At 41.0% G+C, this 20287-nt stretch overlaps 1 protein-coding gene across 1 annotated transcript in view; it reads left to right on the plus strand.

Moving 5' to 3' along the window:
- The first annotated feature begins 327 nt into the window (after positions 1 to 327).
- LOC126428401 (ectopic P granules protein 5 homolog) overlaps positions 328 to 20287 on the plus strand; it is a 359767-nt gene continuing 339807 nt past the window's right edge. Inside the window, exons 1-3 of the mRNA XM_050090322.1 lie at positions 328 to 543; positions 860 to 1387; positions 9985 to 10292. Of these exons, the coding sequence (XP_049946279.1) occupies positions 520 to 543; positions 860 to 1387; positions 9985 to 10292 (860 nt within the window). The 5' untranslated portion in view covers positions 328 to 519. The remainder of the gene's footprint in view (positions 544 to 859; positions 1388 to 9984; positions 10293 to 20287) is intronic.

Consider the following 20287-nt stretch of genomic DNA (forward strand, 5'->3'; position numbering starts at 1 on the left):
GTCTAGTACGTACTATGAGTTGACGAACGTCAGAGCTAGAAAACGTCAATAAAGCCAGCACATAGTCGCCTACGCAGTTGGAAACATCGATAACGTATACAAAGAGCGATAGACAAAGGAAACTGTTGTACAGTTAAGGTAACTCCGCAAAATTTCAGATACGGGTAGGCATTGTGCACGCCTAATACGCTTCTTCTATTGCACTTGCAGCTGTAATTAAAGTGTTCTATATTTACATTTGACAGTCAGTGTTGCCATTCGTTGTATTGAGAAGAAACGTCACAAGAATAATGGCCGCCAGTCTGCAGCTGTTAGCTGCTGCTTGTGGAGTGTTATGGTGAATCCTGTTGCGAAGGGAAGTGTTGATGGTTGAAATTATTGTTAAGTGCCCGCTTATATTGCGGTACTCGATTTAATCATGCAGTGCCAAAAATGGTAAAGCATAGTGAATAATACGAAGAATTTCGTGTGAGGCTCTTCTAATTTTTGCCAAGTGATTGGATCCCAACGTTTAAGACAATGGAGAAACAAAAACCAAAGCCAGTGAGTGAAACTAAATAATTTTACGTTCTAGTTTTACAGTTTTTTCTACAAATTGACGTTTCTTTGTTCTTAACTCCGTGTCGAAATCAGAATTAGCCTCAATATCGAGAGGTTTATCATTGTAAACATTCCGGTATTGTTGACATGGATGCCGTTCGTAAATATTGATACTCAGCTCACGATAGAGTCATATGTAACGTCTGTTCTCATTTTAAACCGTTCATTCCTTGATCTTATTTCGTTTATGTAGATTTGTGTCAACTGTGCGGAACAATTGTGTTCTCATAACATTGATTTTTCTAATGGGTAATTTCAGGTGAAAAAGAAACAAACCAAGAGAATTGAAGAGGACTTTTTAGAGACTGACATTCCGGAATGCCCCAAATTGGAAGACTTCGATTACGACGCCCAGTCCAGACCTGCGAACCATGCATCATCTTCAAAAGAATCACAGAATGCAGACTCTTGTATTGAAGCTCAGAACATATCAAACATTGAAAGTGAAATATTTAATGCGAGTCAGGAGGACGTGGAAGCAGCGGAGGAAGCAGACGATCTGCCTCGAAATTATAAGAAGGAAAGAGAAAAGGCTAGTTCTGGAAGTACAGCGGAGTGTGTTGTTTCCACAACGGATGTTTGTATTGAACTGTCAGACAGTGAACCGATGCCCTTTCAGGAAGGTGATACGATGTTGGACAAGGTGTCCAATGGCACAGAAATGAAGGAAATGCACTCATACCACCTGAGAGTGAGTCCTGATAAGAATGAGCAGGATACTAAACTGGAATCGCCTTTACACACAACAGAGCGCCTTGAGGAACCTCCAGCAAATGCTGTAACAAAGGTGAGCTTATTGGGTGCTTAGATCTATAAGATGACTGTGAAGTCAAGAAGTTAATCACGAATAATGACTGTGTTTCACAATGATTTCTCTTCACTCCACACACTTCTATTTCTAGTTTTTGCCTGCACCTTTCCATGTAATTAAGTTATGAGGATAAAGTTATGTATTGGACATCTGAAATATTGGTTGTGGTAACAGACTGATCGATAGTGCAGCCCGAGCTTTAGGTTAGGTTTGAAGGCGACAGTTTCGTTGTAAGTGAACTAATGTGAAAGCAGAAAATCTGGTTGTGGTAACAAATTGACCAGTAGTGAAGCCTAATGTTTACATCAGTGCCATATTGATAATTGCAAGGGGTGTCCAATACATTAACTTTTAGCAGTTACCAAGTTGTTGTTTTTTTTTTTAAATAGGCCCTACAAATTTTTTTCATAGTTGTTATTGTAAAGACAGTGTCATATTTAAAAATTAGTGTTTCCTCATTCCACACTGAACTGTTTCAAGTATATAGTTTGCCTTTCAAAGGGAAAGAACTACTCTGCGACACTTCATTATTTTATTTACACTTTAAAAACATTGCAGGAAAACTGTCTAAAAGGGTAGAAATGTAATATATCCTAGTTACTTACCACAGTTGCTCAGTTTGTTACATTTTCCATGGGTCATTTTGCATGATAGATTGTAATGGTGTGGAATGAGTCATTTTACATTCACATCACAAATTTTTACATAGGGTTACATTCTCAACATTTCTAAGATTTTTTTTAATGCAAAAAGAAAAAAGATACACATGTGAGTTAGCAATTCCAATGCACTTCCTTTTACGCATTACAGAACATGAGTAGTTGTCAAGGAGAAATTTTCTCAGTTTATCAAATTTTACTTTACTGTCTGTCAAGCATTTTATATCAGTGGGTAAGTGCTCAAAAATTTTCATTGCAGCATTGTGCTAAAGACAACATTAATGTGGAGTAATGAATGTAATTTTTCCTTCTTGTATTGTAGTTATGTAGCTCATTGTTCATTTTGAACCGTAGTGGATTATTTACAACAAACTTAATGAGTGTATAAAAATACTGCGAAGCAGTAATCAGAATGCCCTTAAAGAGGTGTCTACAAGACAATCATTGGTCAGCACGTTTTTGCACAATGAAGACTTTCTTTCTTAAAGATGAGTAACCCCAGACATATGACATTATTGAATGAAAATATTTAAAATATGTCAGCTTACTGATTTGTCTCTCCCCAAGATATGCAATGATTCTTAGTTGTCTTAGGCGTTCCAATTCCCCCCCCCCCCCCCCCCCCCCCACCAATTTAAATTCTCATCAACATCGACCCCTCTGAATTTTGAAGTCTCTCCTCTATTTATTATTTCCTCACAAAGTGTTACACTTATCACTGGTGTAGTGTGCAGAGCTGAATATAATGTGTCTTTTTAAAACTGAAGGTGAGAACATCCGCAGAAAACCAGTCACTGATTCTTTTGCTTAGATATGACATTATCCGTTGGTTGGCTATACCATCAGTCTTATAAAACATCAATTTCTCTAGGAGAGTACTATGATCCACACAGCCAGATGCCTTAGAGAGGTCACAAAAAGTACCGGGATTACGGAAGTGTCCGATTCCACCCGTCTGCTATGACCCATGATGTCATCAAAATGGCGGAAATGGCTTGTGTAAGCGTCTCCAATATGGCTCCATGATGTCACTACATACGTATGGCAACAAACACGAAAATATGTGTAAATAAGACAATAACACCTCGCTCCTAAAATACAATGAAACTAACGGGACAACCGCAGGATACTGGGGGTTTTAGGGAGGGTACAAGCTAAAAAAAAAAAAAAAAAATTCACAAAATCTACAGGAATCAGACACTTCCCTTGACCTACATAGGTCAACCGCAGCTGTCAATACCAAAACAACAACGCCTACAGCAAAAACTATGGAAAATGGAATCAGACATTTCCCTTGATCACAGCTGACCATTCCAAAACACCAATACCTGCACACAAAACTACGAAAATTAATACTGGTAATTTCCCTTGACCTGTATATGTCAACCATAGCTATTGATATGAAAAAACCCAACACCTACAACTATGAATAACAAAACCACAAAACACACACACACACACACACACACACACACACACACACACACACAACAAACTCATAAACTCTGCGCCTTAATGACGTCACACAACATAACACCCTTACGCCATGGGTCAAAGCAGATGGGTGGAATCGGATGCTTCCATTGACCCAAAATACCAATTGGCATTATTTTATTATTTAATGCTTGTAAAATCTGGTGAATGAATTTTTAATGGCATTTTATGACATTTTCAGTAGAGCAATCCTGAAATCTGATCTGCTAAAGATACTATTGTTGCTTAGGTGAGATACTATTCTAGAATACATCATCATCTGAAAAATTTTGGAGAATGTTGTCAGTGGCAAAAAGCCTTGGTATTTATTGATATCTCTGTTATCACCTTTCTTAAAGAGGGGTTTAACAATGGCATATCTCAATCTCTCTGGAAAAATGCCTTGAGTTAGTGATGCAGTACATATTTCAGAAAAGACAGGGCTTATTACATGGGAACAAATTTTTGGAAACACCATCAAAACCAGAAGAGCTTTCATATTTGAGAGAATGTATAATTTTAATGATTTCAGAAGAAGAAGTTGATGATACATTCATATGACTGAATTTTATGAAAGTTACATTTTGAACACACTGCTGTGATTTTGCTCCTGAACTGTTCATCCCCATGTTTTCTCCTGTATTTAAGAAATGTTTATTAAATGCATTTGCTATCTGTGACTCATAATTTAAAGCCTTTCCATTCAGTTCAGTGGTGATGCTATCTTGTCCTATTGCTGGTTGTCCTATCTCTCGTCTTACCATTCCATATAGTCTTAAGTGTGTAGTTGGAAGTACTGATTTATGACAGTATGTGCATGGTCTTTGATTTTTTTAATAACCTTCCTTACTAATTTCGAGCAGTTTTTGTGTTGTGCAACTTCTGCAGGATCCCTACTTGTTCTTGCCAAAAGATAAATTTCCTTTTTCCATTCATGAGATACTCCAATCTCTCTAAGTGATCTATGGTTTTTTACATGGCTGTTTAGTGTCTGTTCTGATTAGCTTATGTGGAAAGCTATTTTCAAATAATGATATGAAGTTATCAGGGAATACACTAAATTTTATGTTGGCATTTGTTTCATTATAAATTATGTCCCATGTTATCTCCTGTTAGCTGTTCTAAAAAACATTTGTTGTGGAATCATTAATTATTCTAACTGATTTCCACTGAAGAGTATGCGTGCTGTAAGGTGCTATGTTATTTCTCCTAATTAACTGTGCGTCATGAACAGAGAGAGCATTTGTTGCTGGGTAAATAGTTATTGTCTTACATTGAGCATCATCAAAGAAAACATTATCATTTAGGGTCCTTCTGTTTTTTTCCACCCCTGTTGGAGAGACCAAATTTTAGGACCCAAATGAGATTTCCAGATCATTTGTCCTATCAGAATTGTGTAGAAAATCTACATTCAAATCACCACAGACTGTTAACTGTTTGCTGCTGTCTGACAGATCCCACAGTAAGGAATCCAGATTCCTCATAAACAGTTCAAAATTTTCAAGTGGGGATCTATATACAGTTACAATTAAAAGTGAACTATTTTTCAGCATTAATTCACAACGACACATTTCTATGTGCTGATCACTACAAAACCTACTTGTCTCAATGCTGCCGAACTTGTGTTCTGTCTTAATGTGTGTAACAGCTCCTCCTTTTCCTGCATTATTTCTGCATGAGTAACTTGGAATAGTAAAATTTTTATATGTAACTTACCTAACGCTGTGGTTCTGTGGTGCTCAGACTAGCACAGGACCTCTACCTTTTCACAGCTCTCTAAATTTTCCAGACAGACAAGAAGCTCTTATACCTTATTACTCAGTGCTCCTACATTGTGATGGAACAAGCTACCCTTACTTTTCTGTGCATTATTAAGAATTTTGTGGAGCTCTTCTGTTATTTTTACCTCTTCCAAAACGCAGTGCCTGGATCCTTATTCCAACGTAAAAAAGGTGCCCCCTCTGACACCAGTAACCTCTGCTATGTGTGATGGTAGCCCCCATATACCGGGTGATCAAAAAGTCAGTATAAATTTGAAAACTGAATAAATCACGGAATAATGTAGATAGAAAGGTACAAATTGACACACATGCTTGGAATGACATGGGGTTTTATTAGAACCAAAAAAATACAAAAGTTCAAAATATGTTGACAGATGGCGCTTCATCTGATCAGAATAGCAATAATTAGCATAACAAAGTAAGACAAAGCAAAGACGATGTTCTTTACAGGAAATGCTCAATATGTCCACCATCATTCCTCAACAATAGCTGTAGCCGAGGAATAATGTTGTGAACAGCACTATAAAGCACGTCCAGAGTTACGGTGAGGCATTGGGGTTGGATGTTGTCTTTCAGCATCCCTAGAGATGTTGGTCGATCACGATACACTTGCGACTTCAGGTAACCCCAGAGCCAATAATCGCATGGACTGAGGTCTGGGGACCTGGGAGGCCAAGCATGACGAAAGTGGCGGCTGAGCACACGATCATCACCAAAAGACACACGCAAGAGATCTTTCTCACGTCTAGCAATATGGGGTGGTTCTAATAAAACCCCATGTCATTCCAAGCATGTGTGTCAATTTTTACCTCTCTATCTACATTATTCCGTGGTTTATTAAGTTTCCAAATTTATACTGACTTTTTGATCCCCTGGTATTATGTGCAAGAAGCTTAGTCAACCTCTCCCATTAAGCTGTAGGCCAGGTCTAGTACATTCCCATCTCTCACCGGTACTGCCCCACATGAGATTTCATTTCAGTCAGCAGCTGCTAACATTGCTCACAGCAGTATTTACTCCAACTGGCCGTGGCTCGGCCAGATCTCCACAAAACTCACAGTTATGTGTGTAGCTGCAACTACTGTGATGCAAAGTACACTGTTAGTGTGTGAAATACATCAAAACAATTTAAACAGTTCTTTGCATTTTTTGTGAGTCTGAAAACTGGCCTGTTTTTAGGAGTAAATGTTTGTTTGAACACGTGTTCTTACGGTGCAGTGAAAAGTGGTGTCAAAGGTTCTCCATATTTTTCACATGTTTCCTACTCACTTATTGATGGTGTGGTAGGGGATCTGTTGAAGGTACTGATTTCAGCTTTGTACCATGGCATAATGATGATGTGGTATGTGATAGCATGCACAACCAGAAGTAGGACAGATCACTAAGAGTATTTATTTTGCTTCTATGTTATTTTTTAAATGTAGGTTGTGGTGGTAAGCTATCTTCCTTGGATCATTTACACAAAAAATCGTAACGGTGTGGAAAGAGTCATTTTACATTCACATCACAGTTTGTAAATATGATTACAAGCTGAACATTTATAAGTTTTGTTTGTCTTATTATAATTATTATTATTAAATATAGAGATGTGAGTTGCTAATTCCTACCCATCACCTATTAGAAATTACAATAATAGAAATTCTTCTGCAGAGCAGGAGGAGTTATAAAGGAGGAACTTCTTCAGTTTGTTTTCAAATTTTACTTTGCTGTCCATCAGACATTCTATATCCCTGGCTAAGTCATCAAAAATTTTAGCAGTGGCATTGTGCACTCCCTGCTGTGCTAATGACAGACTTTGTGTAGTAATTTTGTACATTCAAGCTGCAGTGGATTATTTACAATAAACTTCATAAGGGAATAAATATACTGTGAAGCAGTAGTCAGACTGCCCAACTCCTTAAACAGATGTCTACAAGACGACTGTGGGGAACACAACATATAATTCGTACAATACAATTTTGCGCAATGAAGACTTTCTTTGTTAAAGAGTTCAAATTCTCATGGTAACTGGCAAAATGCTGTGAGTAATGAACATAATGGGCAAGGGACACTACTTCAGTAGCGTGAAGATAATTTTAGGATTTGGGTCTGATGTGAGGTGTGCTAGCAAAGTCCATACAGTTGCAATGACCACTATGCCTGGGTGGCTTAGCAGTCAGAGCATCTGCTTAATAAACAGGAGACCCCGGTTTGAATCCAGGTCTGACACAAATTTCAATTAATGCTCACTTGCAGCCAGTGTCTGTAACTCCTTTGAGTCTTAATCCATAATCGCTGCTGGCTCAAGGAGAGACTAGATCATGTACATTTTTCCCTTTATTTGCATTGTAAAACCTTCCGCCTTGCCAAATTTCACGATTCTAGGTCAACAGATAGTACCCTAAAGGTTTTGATAAGTGAATTTGCGAATATCAAAATACTTGATGTAAATGGCCATATGTTTGGGTTGCATTGACTTGGAAGCTTAAAGATTTTACACTGTCAAGGGACAGTAGACCATAGTATGTGGCATAAATTCCGACATGATGCATCTCCCAGCTCCGGAGAAAAATGAGTATTAACAGAATACAAACTTCTCAAAAATGAGATCGACAGGAGGTGCAAAATGGCTAAGCAGGGATGGCTAGAGGACAAATATAAGTATGTAGAGGCTTATCTCAGTAGGGGTAAGACAGATACTGCCTACAAGAAAATTAAAGAGACTTTTGGAGAAAAGAGAACGACTTGCATGAATGTCAAGAGCTCACAAGGAAACCCAGTTCTAAGTAAAGAAGGGAAAGCAGGGAGTTGGAAGCAGTATATAGAGGGTCTATACAAGGGTGATGTTCTTAAATACAATATTGTGGAAATGGAAGAGAATGTAGATGAAGATGAAATGGGAGATATTATACTGCATGAAGAGTTTGACAGAGCACTGAAAGACCTGAATCGAAACAAGGCCCTGTGAGTAGACAACATTCCATTAGAACTGCTGACAGCCTTGGGAGAGCAAGTCCTGACAAAACTCTACCATCTGGTGAGCAAGATATATGAGACAGGCGAAATGCCCTCAGACTTCAAGAAGAATATAATAATTCCAATCCCAAAGAAAGCAGGTGTTGACAGATGTGAAAATTACCGAACTATTAGTTTAATAAGCCACTGCTGCAAAATACTAACCCGAATTCTTTACAGATGAATGGAAAAACTGGTAGAAGCCGACCTAGGCGAAGATCAGTTTGGATTCCGTAGAAATGTTGGAACACGTGAGGCAATACTGACCCTACGACTTATTTTAGAAGATAGATTAAGGAAAGGCAAACCTACATTTCTATCATTTGTAGACTAAGAGAAAGCTTTTGACAATGTTGACTGGAATACTCTCTTTCACATTCTGAAGGTGGCAGGGGTAAAATACAGGGAGCGAAAGGCTATTTACAATTTGTACAGAAACCAGATGGCAGTTATTAGAGTCGAGGGGCACGAAAGGGAAGCAGTGGTTGGGAAGGGAGTGAGACAGGGTTGTAGCCTCTCCCCGATGTTATTCAATCTGTATATTGAGCAAGCAGTAAAGGAAACAAAAGAAAAATTCGGAGTAGGTATTAAAATCCATGGAGAAGACATTGTAATTCTGTCAGAGACAGCAAAGTATCTGGAAGAGCAGCTGAACGGAATGGGCAGTGTCTTGAAAGGAGGATATAAAATGAACATCAACAAAAGCAAAACGAGGATAATGGAATGTAGTCGAATTAAGTTGGGTGATGCTGAGGGAATTAGATTAGGAAATGAGACACTTAAAGTAGTAAAGGAGTTCTGCTATTTGGGGATCAAAATAACTGATGATGGTCGAAGTAGAGAGAATATAAAATGCAGATTGGCAGTGGCAAGGAAAGCATTTCTGAAGAAAAGAAATTTGTTAACATTGAGTACAGATTTAAGTGTCAGGAAGTTGTTTCTGAAAGTATTTGTATGGAGTGTAGCCATGTATGGAAGTGAAACATGGACGACAAATAGTTTAGAGAAGAAGAGAATGAAAGTTTTCGATATGTGGTGCTACAGATGAATGCTGAAGATTAGATGGGTAGATCACATAACAAATGAGGAGGTATTGAATAGAATTGGAGAGAAGAGAAATTTGTGGCACAACTTGATCAGAAGAAGGGATCGGTTGGTAGGGCATATTCTGAGGCGTCGAGGGATCACCAATTTAGTATTGGAGGGCAGCGTGGAGGGTAAAAATCACAGAGGGAGACCAAGAGATGAATACACTAAACAGATTCAGAAGGATGTAGGTTGCAGTAGATACTGGGAGAGAAAGAAGCTTGCACAGGATAGAGTAGCATGGAGAGCTGCATCAAACCAGTCTCTGGACTGAAGACCACGACAACAACAACAACAGGCAGACAGACAAGTAAGTGACCATGTAAGGGTTCTGTTTTTACCGACTGAGGTATGGAACCCTAAAAATGGAGCCTTTCATCAATTTACTCTGGAGGGAACATAATTAGTATGCAGCCAGGACTGAAAGGCTTGCCTTCATTGAGTGACGAAATTCCTTCAAAACACCAAGGTTACCTACTTCCAAATTATAAAATAGCATCCCTGTCTCGCTCTGCATTTTCAGTTGTACACATCTAATAGCATGTTAGCCACAGCTTGAAGCAGCATTGCATCTTTCCAGAAAGAAGCAATACAGCAGCCGGAACCGCAGCCAGTGGTGGCATCAGCTCCTCCAGAGTCTGAGGTGCCTCAGCACGCTCCTCCAGAAGTGCGTCCCTTCACGGAGGCGCAGTTGGTCGCCCTGTGCACCAACCCAGAACTGGAGGCGACGGAGGACGTGGCTGCTGAATTTGTGGACGCACAGCTACGGGGAGGTGGGGGGCGGCTGCAGCAGCACCCCCTCTACACGCTGCTTGTCAGCTACCTACGTGCACGACAGAGGCTCGCGGCCGCGACTGCGGAGCTCGCCAACCTCGAGGACGAATGCCGGTACGTTAATTCTAGTCAGTGCGTGTGCGACGGCGCGCATTACCGACACGTTCCAAAATGCCGTGTGTAAAAAGAGGATTTTCTTGGGGCTTGTTCCTTGAGTGCTATTAGTGATAGGAAGGTACAGTCAAACGATTTGGATAGTCCTTGGGCTAGGGATCATTTGTATACCCAATAAAAGGACTGTCTTACTGAAACTGCTCCAGCTTAAGCAAATAGAGCAAACTGTTCGTTCTTTTTGCATTATATGTGGTCTACAGTGTGCTTAATAGGTCTTATGGAGGCACCACTTAGTTCACAGGTGGTTCCTAGAAAACCTGGAAAAAGCATTTTTCATTAGGTATTGAAATGACTAACTGGAGTAAATTGCTCAATGGGATATTCTCAAGGAATTTGCCTAGAAATGCCATTTTCCCATTTTCAGATATCTTTATCCTGTATTGAGAAACACCCCAAAAACATGGATAGTTTTTGGGTACCAAAACCAAGACAACTATGCATTGCAAATTGCTCAAATTTTTATAATGTATTCCTAAGATCCTGGTCTTGAACAACCTTGAAAATTTCTTGATATCTTTTTCTGTGTCTGAGGTACAGAGATTCACAGTTATCCTACTTGTTCATAAAAAGTTTGCTTATAAAATCCAATGTGAGATGAAAACATAGTTTCTAAACTGATGTAGCCCAGAGTACTATGCTGTAAAGTGTCTCAGTTATCATTCGAAGGGTTCTGGGAACCGCATATTGTAGTACTGAAGCCCACGCAAAATTTTTGACCAAATAAAATCTGGTCTGACGTCTAAAATTAGGTTTGCATTATTTCAGTTTCACGTAAGTAAACTATCAAAATTTTACTGACCTGTAAAGTTCCTTTCATGTGAGTGAGATGCCATGCTGTGGAGGTAAAAGAAGGGAACATGGAGGAAAATGCTTCTATCAGAACACAAAAAAGGTGAATATGCTACTATTTAAAAAAAACTCTGACTGGATAGCGGGGTACCAGTTGCCTCATTATTCCTCCCTCAACATGTTTCAAAATTATCCCAAAAATTTTGGCAATTGAATATATTCACACTTTTTCATGCTGAGAGAGTAGGAGACAGTGGAACTGGGAGAGAGATGGAAAAATAATAAATGCTGAAAGTTAGTTGGTTGTGATACAGAAAGCGCAATGGACACAATGGCAGTGTGAGAGAAAGGGAGGGACAAAGTGGCAGAGGAACATAGTTGACAGTGACAGAACAAAGCTGGGAAAAGTGTGAAAGAGATAGTGCCAGTGGGAGAGGAATACAGAGAAGGAGAAGTTGTAAATGCATGAGAGCCGGTGATAATGAGAAACAGAGTCCATGACAATGAGGGAGAGAGAGTGCAGTGAGAAGAGACGGCAGCAGTGGGAAGGAATGAGTGAGGTAGTAGCAGTAAGAGAGAGAAAGGGCAAGACAGTGACAGTCAGAGGGGACAGTAACAGTAGGACAGAATGAAGGCGACTGTGGCTGAGAGATGGGAGACAGTGACAGTTAGAGAGACACAATGAGACAATGACAGTTGGTCTTAATGAATGAATGAGAGAGAATGGGCAAGTGGGTGTGGATGGGTGTGAGCGACTCAAAACAATGGTATAGAGTCTGTCACCAAGTTTCAGTGAGGGGAACTTGTGGAGTGAGAGGTGAGTTGGATGTTGAAAAAAGCGTGATTGTGTTTGCATCCCAAAATTTTTCGGAAAATTTTTAAATGTGCTGAGGAAGGTAGAATAAGGCAACTGGAACCCCATTTTTTGGTCAGAGTCTTTTTTAAACAGGAGCATATTCGCCTATTTTGTCCTCCAGTTGGAGCATTTTTCTGCTGACTCAGTTTATCTAAATGTTCATTATATTTATGCTGTAGACTTTAGAGTGCCTGCCCAGATCACGTCGTAAGGTCTCCACGATATTTCAGCAAGCACAGTTTTTGCCATCTTTTTGCTGGTTGCTGATGACTGCTTGGTTTGGCATGCTATATATATTGGCCACAATCTCCTCCATATCTCTGCTACTGTTGCTGTGCGTGTTGTGAGTATAGGTGGTGGCAGCGGCGCCGACGTAGAGTCTAAGAAATCCTCTCTCAATGCAGCAAGGCATGCATTAGGGAAATTCTACACATAGTAGAAGAGAGGTGTTGTGTTGTGAACATAGACACTGCACTGAATTAGGCCAGACTGCCAAATCAGGCATGGCGAACCATAGTATAAAAATTGGCCATATTCTAAACTACAACAAAAGCAAGATACTAAGGCAGTCAGCCTCCTTCTGAGTTGTGTGGTCAAAGAGGCCATTGGAACTCTGCCCAAGACAGTCTAATTAACAAAGATAGTGGCCTACAACTAGTTGAGTGTGGGTCCCTGCACCAAGCAGAGAAAAAGCAGAAGGTTGCTGCACTGTAGGGTGTGCACTCTTTGTTGACAGCATGGAGACTGAGGGTTGCATTTCACAGTTGGGGTTTGTCACCTCCACCAATGCACCACTCACTGCAGCTGCTGCACACGGACAGTGACAGGAGTAGAGTGTTGGAGGATGTAACAGCCAACATAAAAAAGGAACCACAAAAGAGTTATCCAAATGGAGTGGAAATTGGTAGATGTGATGTGCACGTACAGACGAGCAAATGATTAAAATTTCAAAAAAGATTGGAAGAAGAAATGGAAAATCCAGAATGGATTGCGACACAAAATTTTGGATGATTTATTCGAGAGAAAGAGCTTCATGAAATAAGCAAGTCAATAACGCATTGCTTCACCTCTGGTCTTTATGCAAGCAGTTATTCGGCTTGGTATTGACAGATACAGTTGTTTGATGTCCTTCTGAGGGATATTGCACCAAATTCTGCACAACTGGCATGTTAGATCATCAAAATCCCAAGCTGGTTGGAGGGCCTTGCTCATGATGCTCCAAACATTCTCATTTGGGGAGAGATCCAACAATCTTGCTGGCCGAGGTACCGTGTGGCAAGCACGAAGACAAGCAGCAGAAACTCTCATCGTGGGGGAGCAGACGAAACTGTCACCGTGTGTGGGCAGGCACTAACTTGCTGAAATGTAAGCCCAGGATGGCTTGCCATGAAGGGCAACAAAATGAGTCATGAAATATTGTCATTATACCACTGTGCTGTAAGGTTACTACAGATGACAGCCAAAGGGGTTCTGCTTTGAAAAGAAATGCCACACCAGACCACTACTCATGGTTGCTGTGTCCTACAGCAGGCAACAATTAGGTTAGTGTCCCACCTCTGTCCATGGCATCTCCACACACATCTTCGGCATGGAATCTCACTGACTGGAGCAGAATTGTCTTCAGTCATGAGTGCCACTTTGAATTGAGCCCTGATGACCAGCGGAGATGTATCTCGAGATGCCCCAGACAGTGGTGAGATACTAACTTGCTGAAGTATCATGGGGAAGTCATGACATTATCCGGGCAGACACTCAAGGATTCCACTGGTTAGAAATATGCTGGGAAAACACCATATTATATATAATTGCAAGATTATGTGGATAAGCTGCAGTCTTGTGCATAGTACTGAGTTGTCTAGTGCATGAGAGATGGAAGTAGCCCTACAGTGTTGACACAGTAATCACATTGTAGGCAGTGTGACACTTGTTTGTGAGCACTAACTGCAGGAACAATATTCCTGGATGTATCTGGACCTGGCGGCTGTCATCTTTGCGAGTTTAGTGAGGTGATGTTTCTACATTTCTGGTGATTTCATTAACAATTCAGCCCCTGGAAATAAGATAGTGATTTCACAGATGGAAAAACAAAAGGATATTAAGAATTCCATCACAGAAACGGTGGAAAATGGTACTTACATATTGAGGAAAATATGAGTGTGTTGAACATGATGTATGGAAATGTAAGAACTCCAGTTTTGATACTTTACAGTACATGTACATCTACATCTATTATTTGCAAACCACATTGAAGTGAATGGCAGAGGGTATGTCCCATTGTACCAATTATTATGGTTCCATTCACGTATGGAGTGAGGAGAGGATGCAAGATTGTTTGAATGCTGCTGTGTGTCCCATAATTAATCTAACTGTATCATCACCATACCTATGTGAGCGATACGCATGGTGTTGTAGTATATTCTTAGAGTCATTATTTAAAGCCAGTTCTTGAAATTTTGTTAGTAGACTTTCTCAGGTTAGTTTACACCGATCTTGAAGAATCTACCAGTTCAGTATCCCTATGTCACTCTCCCGAGGATCAAACAAACCATTTGTGCTGCCATTCCATGTATGCATTCCGTATCCCCTGTTAGCCCTCTTGAACAGTCTTCTAGAATGGATTGCAGAAGTGATTTGTAAGGAACCTTCTTTGTAGACAGATTGTACTTCCGCAGTATTCTACCAATAAACCCAAGTCTACCACCTGCTTTTTACCCACGGCTGAGCCAATGTGATCATTCCATTTCATTTCCCTACAAAGTATCTCAGGTATTTGTAAGAGTTGGCCGATTCCAGCTATGACCATTGATACTATAGTCTAGGATACTATATTTACATTTCTTAACAGTTAAAGCAAGTTGTCAATCTTTGCACCACTTAGAAATCTTATCAAAATCTGACTGAACATTTATGTACCTTTCATTATAGATAATTGCATCATCTGCAAAAAGTCTGAGCTTATTATTAATATTGTCTGCAAGATCATTAATATACAACACAAACAGCAATGGTTCCAACACACTTCTCTGGGGCAAACCCAAAGTTAATTATAAATATGATGATGCTTCTCCATCCAAGATAAGCTACTGCATTCTCCCTACCAAAAAATTCTCAATTCAGTTACAAATTTCAGTTGGCACCGTATATGATCATACTTTTCACAGTAAATGTAGATGTGGTACTGAGTTGAATGTTTTTTGAAAATCAAGAAACACTGCATCTACCTGACTGCCTCGATCCATGGATTTCATAGTTATGTGAGAAAAGTGCAAGTTGTCTTTTGTATGATTGACATTTTTGGAATCCATGTTCGTTGGCATGCGGAAGGTCATTCTGTTTGAGATCCCTCATTATATTTTAGCTCAGAACGTGTTCTAAGATTCTAGAACAAATGGATGTCAAGAATACTGGACGATAGTTTTGTGGATCACTTCTACTACCCTTCTTGTAAACTGATGTGACCTGTGCTTTCTTCCAACTACTGGTCACCGTTTTTTGTTCGAGGGAACTACAGTAGATTATAGTTATAAAAATGGCTAACTCAGCCAGAAATTCAGTATATGAGGGGGAACCCTAAAAAAGAAAAGGAATTATTTTTTAAAAGCTCTATATTTTCAAATTGTTTACAAAGCCAAAGCCAAAATACTCTACATTACAACTAATACTTTTGTCCCACCAGTGCTTTCACTGTTCGAAACATTTTTTGTTGGCATCTGTAGAAATGGCTGACAGCTCCTTCCTTGTGTTTTTTTTATGGACTTCTTCAGTGTTGTCAAATCCGTGTCCTTTCATGCATGGAAATAAGAAAAAGCTTCACAGAGGCAGGTTGGGAGAGTAAGGTGCGGGGTACAGCATAACCACGCCTTTTTTAGCCAAAACTTATTGGACAGAGGTGGCTGTGTGTGCAGCTGCATTGTCGTGGTGAAAGAACCAGTCTCCCATTTGCCACAAATCGGGTCTTTTTTGACGAACACTGTTGCGCTGTCTTCTTAAAACTTCCAAATAGAAGATTTTATTGATGGTCTGATCTGGGGGAACAAACTCTGAATGAATTCATGCTCTTGGCATCAAAAAACCATACCAGCATTGTTTCAATATTTGATTTGACTTGACGACATTTTTTTTGGACGGAGTGATGATGATGTTTTTCATTGGCTTGACTGTTGTTTTGTTTCTGAGTCATAACCATAGCACAATGACTCATCACCAGTAATGTCCTTTGACAGAAAAGGTGTATCAGTTTCAAATTGTTGTTTCAAAGCATTTCTTTAGATTGTCAACCAGAACCTGAGGAACAAACTTGGCAGCCACCTTTTTCATTCCCAAATCTTCCATTAAAATTTGCTGAACCGAGCTCCAAGACAACCCACTAATCTCTGGCAGTTGATGGATGGTCTGTGAGCACACGGTGTCGAATTTTTTCAATATTTTTGTCGATGGGGGCAGTTGCTGGACATTCAGAATGAATTTTGTGGTTGACTGACATGCTGTCATTTTTAAATGAAGCAAACCACTTGTACTCTAGAGTTTTTCCCATAGTGTCATCTTGGAAGCTGTTTTCAACATTAAAACAGTCTCATAGGGCTCTGGAGCTTTGCTCAATTTAACAATCTCAGCTACTTTTCGACACTACTTACACTAACACTTATTTCACTCATCTTTGTAGCAGATTACGAGAGAGAAGACGTCGACATTTGTTTCATATTATATAGTGTATTGTTCTCTGTTGAGAAGAGTTATGAAAAAATCAAAGAACTTTCATGTCTTGCTAGAGATCAATAATTGTAGAAATTAAATTAAAACAATAAGGAATGCAGTTAGCATGGGAACAAAACAAGTCTTTCAGAAAACTAGATGGTCTAGTAATTAAAGGTAATGACCAGATGTTGCAGACAAAAAAACCTATAGCAAATCTCTCTTAACAGTCACGTTCTAAATACACTCCTGGAAATTGAAATAAGAACACCGTGAATTCATTGTCCCAGGAAGGGGAAACTTTATTGACACATTCCTGGGGTCAGATACATCACATGATCACACTGACAGAACCACAGGCACATAGACACAGGCAACAGAGCATGCACAATGTCGGTACTAGAACAGTGTATATCCACCTTTCGCAGCAATGCAGGCTGCTATTCTCCCATGGAGACGATCGTAGAGATGCTGGATGTAGTCCTGTGGAACGGCATACCATGCCATTTCCACCTGGCGCCTCAGTTGGACCAGCGTTCGTGCTGGACGTGCAGACCGCGTGAGACGACGCTTCATCCAGTCCCAAACATGCTCAATGGGGGACAGATCAGGAGATCTTGCTGGCCAGGGTAGTTGACTTACACCTTCTAGAGCACGTTGGGTGGCACGGGATACATGCGGACGTGCATTGTCCTGTTGGAACAGCAAGTTCCCTTGCCGGTCTAGGAATGGTAGAACGATGGGTTCGATGACGGTTTGGATGTACCGTGCACTATTCAGTGTCCCCTCGACGATCACCAGTGGTGTACGGCCAGTGTAGGAGATCGCTCCCCACACCATGATGCCGGGTGTTGGCCCTGTGTGCCTCGGTCGTATGCAGTCCTGATTGTGGCGCTCACCTGCACGGCGCCAAACATGCATACGACCATCATTGGCACCAAGGCAGAAGCGACTCTCATCGCTGAAGACGACACGTGTCCATTCGTCCCTCCATTCACGCCTGTCGCGACACCACTGGAGGTGGGCTGCACGATGTTGGGGCGTGAGCAGAAGACGGCCTAACGGTGTGCGGGACCGTAGCCCAGCTTCATGGAGACGGTTGCGAATGGTCCTCGCCGATACCCCAGGAGCAACAGTGTCCCTAATTTGCTGGGAAGTGGCGGTGCGGTCCCCTACGGAACTGCGTAGGATCCTACGGTCTTGGCGAGCATCCGTGCGTCGCTGCGGTCCGGTCCCAGGTCGACGGGCACGTGCACCTTCCGCCGACCACTGGCGACAACATCGATGTACTGTGGAGACCTCACGCCCCACGTGTTGAGCAATTCGGCGGTACGTCCACCCGGCCTCCCGCATGCCCACTATACGCCCTCGCTCAAAGTCCGTCAAGTGCACATACGGTTCACGTCCACGCTGTCGCGGCATGCTACCAGTGTTAAAGACTGCGATGGAGCTCCGTATGGCACGGCAAACTGGCTGACACTGACGGCGGCGGTGCACAAATGCTGCACAGCTAGCGCCATTCGACGGCCAACACCGCGGTTCCTGGTGTGTCCGCTGTGCCGTGCGTGTGATCATTGCTTGTACAGCCCTCTCGCAGTGTCCGGAGCAAGTATGGTGGGTCTGACACACCGGTGTCAATGTGTTCTTTTTTCCATTTCCAGGAGTGTACAACAGAGCACATCAAAAGAAAAAGCTTTGCAGTCTACACAACAATCAGTACCACAAGTGTTCAGTCTATTTGAGACTGCTACAGCTTCTTCGAAGGAAATCAGGAAAATAATTACATTTTTTAAAAGCAAAAATTCTTATTGATTTGATAACGTTTGCATCAGGATATTAAAAACATGTTCTTTTGATATAGTTACTGTACTCTGGCATTTATGTAATGCACCACTTTCAAAAAATATCTTTCCAGCCCAATTAAAGAAAGCCATAAATATCGACACATTTCAGTATTAACTTTCATCTCAAAAGCTTTGGAAAAGGAAATATACTGTGACCGAGATTTGGCAAAAGGTCAGAAACGATTAAAGAACCTGCCGAGACTGGACCTATCGACTTGGCAGTCATCTACATCAGATCACTGAATGTGAACAGAAAGACAGATAATAAGAGGAAAGTGGACAATGGAGATGTCACGGCAGGGAAACAAGTCCAAATGAGTAGTAGGTAGAGTGAAAACTAAACGTATCTGATTTGGTTTTCTAGAGAGTACTCTATGGCGTTGACGAATCTCTCACACGGTTTGAAGTCCCGAATGACTGGAAAAAAGTACAGATGGCTCCTGTATGTAAGAAGGGTAAAAGAGCTGACTCATATAATTAAAAACCTATATCCTTAACACCAGTTTGCTGCAGAGTTCTTGAACAAATTCTGAGTTTGAATATAATAAATTTTCTTGAGACGGAAAAGCTTCTGTCCAAAGATATGCCAGCCTCAGAAAGGATGGCTCATATGAAATTCAGCTTGCACTGTACTCACACATACCCTAAAAACCATGGATGGAGGACAGCAGGCAGATTCTATGTTACTAGATTTCTGAAAAGCATTTGACACGGTACCGTACTGCAGATCGTTGATAAAGGATTACGTAATTGCAGATATTTGAGTGGCTCAAAGACATTATAAGTGATAGAACCCATTATGTTGCCATTGACAGAGAATGTTCATCAGAGACAATGGTATCATCAGGAGTGCCCCAGGGAAATGTGATAAATGCTCTGATGGAGAGGGTGAGCAGCGACACACTTTTTTTTCCGCTCAACCGCTAAGGTCATTAGCATGCCTGTTTGCTGATGATGCTGTGGTGTACAGGAAGATGTCATCATTGAGTGATTGTTGGGGTATACAAGATGACTTGGAAGAAATGTGTAGTTGATGTGATGAATCACAGCTTGCTCTAAATCTAAAGAAAGATGTAAGTTAATGTAAATGAGTTGGAAAAACAACCTGTAACGTTTGAATACTGCATTAGTAGTGTGTGCAGCTTGACACTGTCACAGCGATTTAATATCTAAGCATAATGTGGCAAAGCAATATGAAATGGAATGACTACATCAGGTTTGTAGTCTGGAAGATGAATGTTTCACTCTGTTTTACCGGGAGAATTTTACGAAAGTGTAGCTTATATATAAAGGAGATGGCATATAGAATGGTAGTGTGACCCATTCTCAAGTACCGCTCGATGTTAGGGATCCCCACCAGGAAGAATTAAAGGAACACATCGAAGCAGTTCAGAGGTGTGCTGCTAGATTTCGATCAGCACGCAAGTATTATGGAAATGCTTTGTGAGCTCCAATGGGAATCCTTGGAGGGAGTAGGTCACTCTTTTTGTGAGGCACTGTTGTTGAAATTTAGAGGTCTGGGGTTGGAGGCTGACTACTGATCAATTCTTTTGCTGCAAATGTACATTTTGTGTAAGGACTAGGAAGCCTGTCCTGCTAGCTGCGCGGACTAACGTGCTGCTTTCCAAGTGGGAAGGCGTGCCGGTCCCCGGCACGAAATCGCTGGGTGTGCTGGCCAGCCTATGGATGGTTTTTAAGGCGGCTTTCCATCTACCTTGGCGAATGCGGGCTGGTTCCCCTTATTCCGCCTCAGT

The sequence above is a fragment of the Schistocerca serialis genome, chromosome 12 (assembly GCF_023864345.2).
Source record: "Schistocerca serialis cubense isolate TAMUIC-IGC-003099 chromosome 12, iqSchSeri2.2, whole genome shotgun sequence".
Classification (NCBI taxonomy): Eukaryota; Metazoa; Arthropoda; class Insecta; order Orthoptera; family Acrididae; genus Schistocerca; species Schistocerca serialis.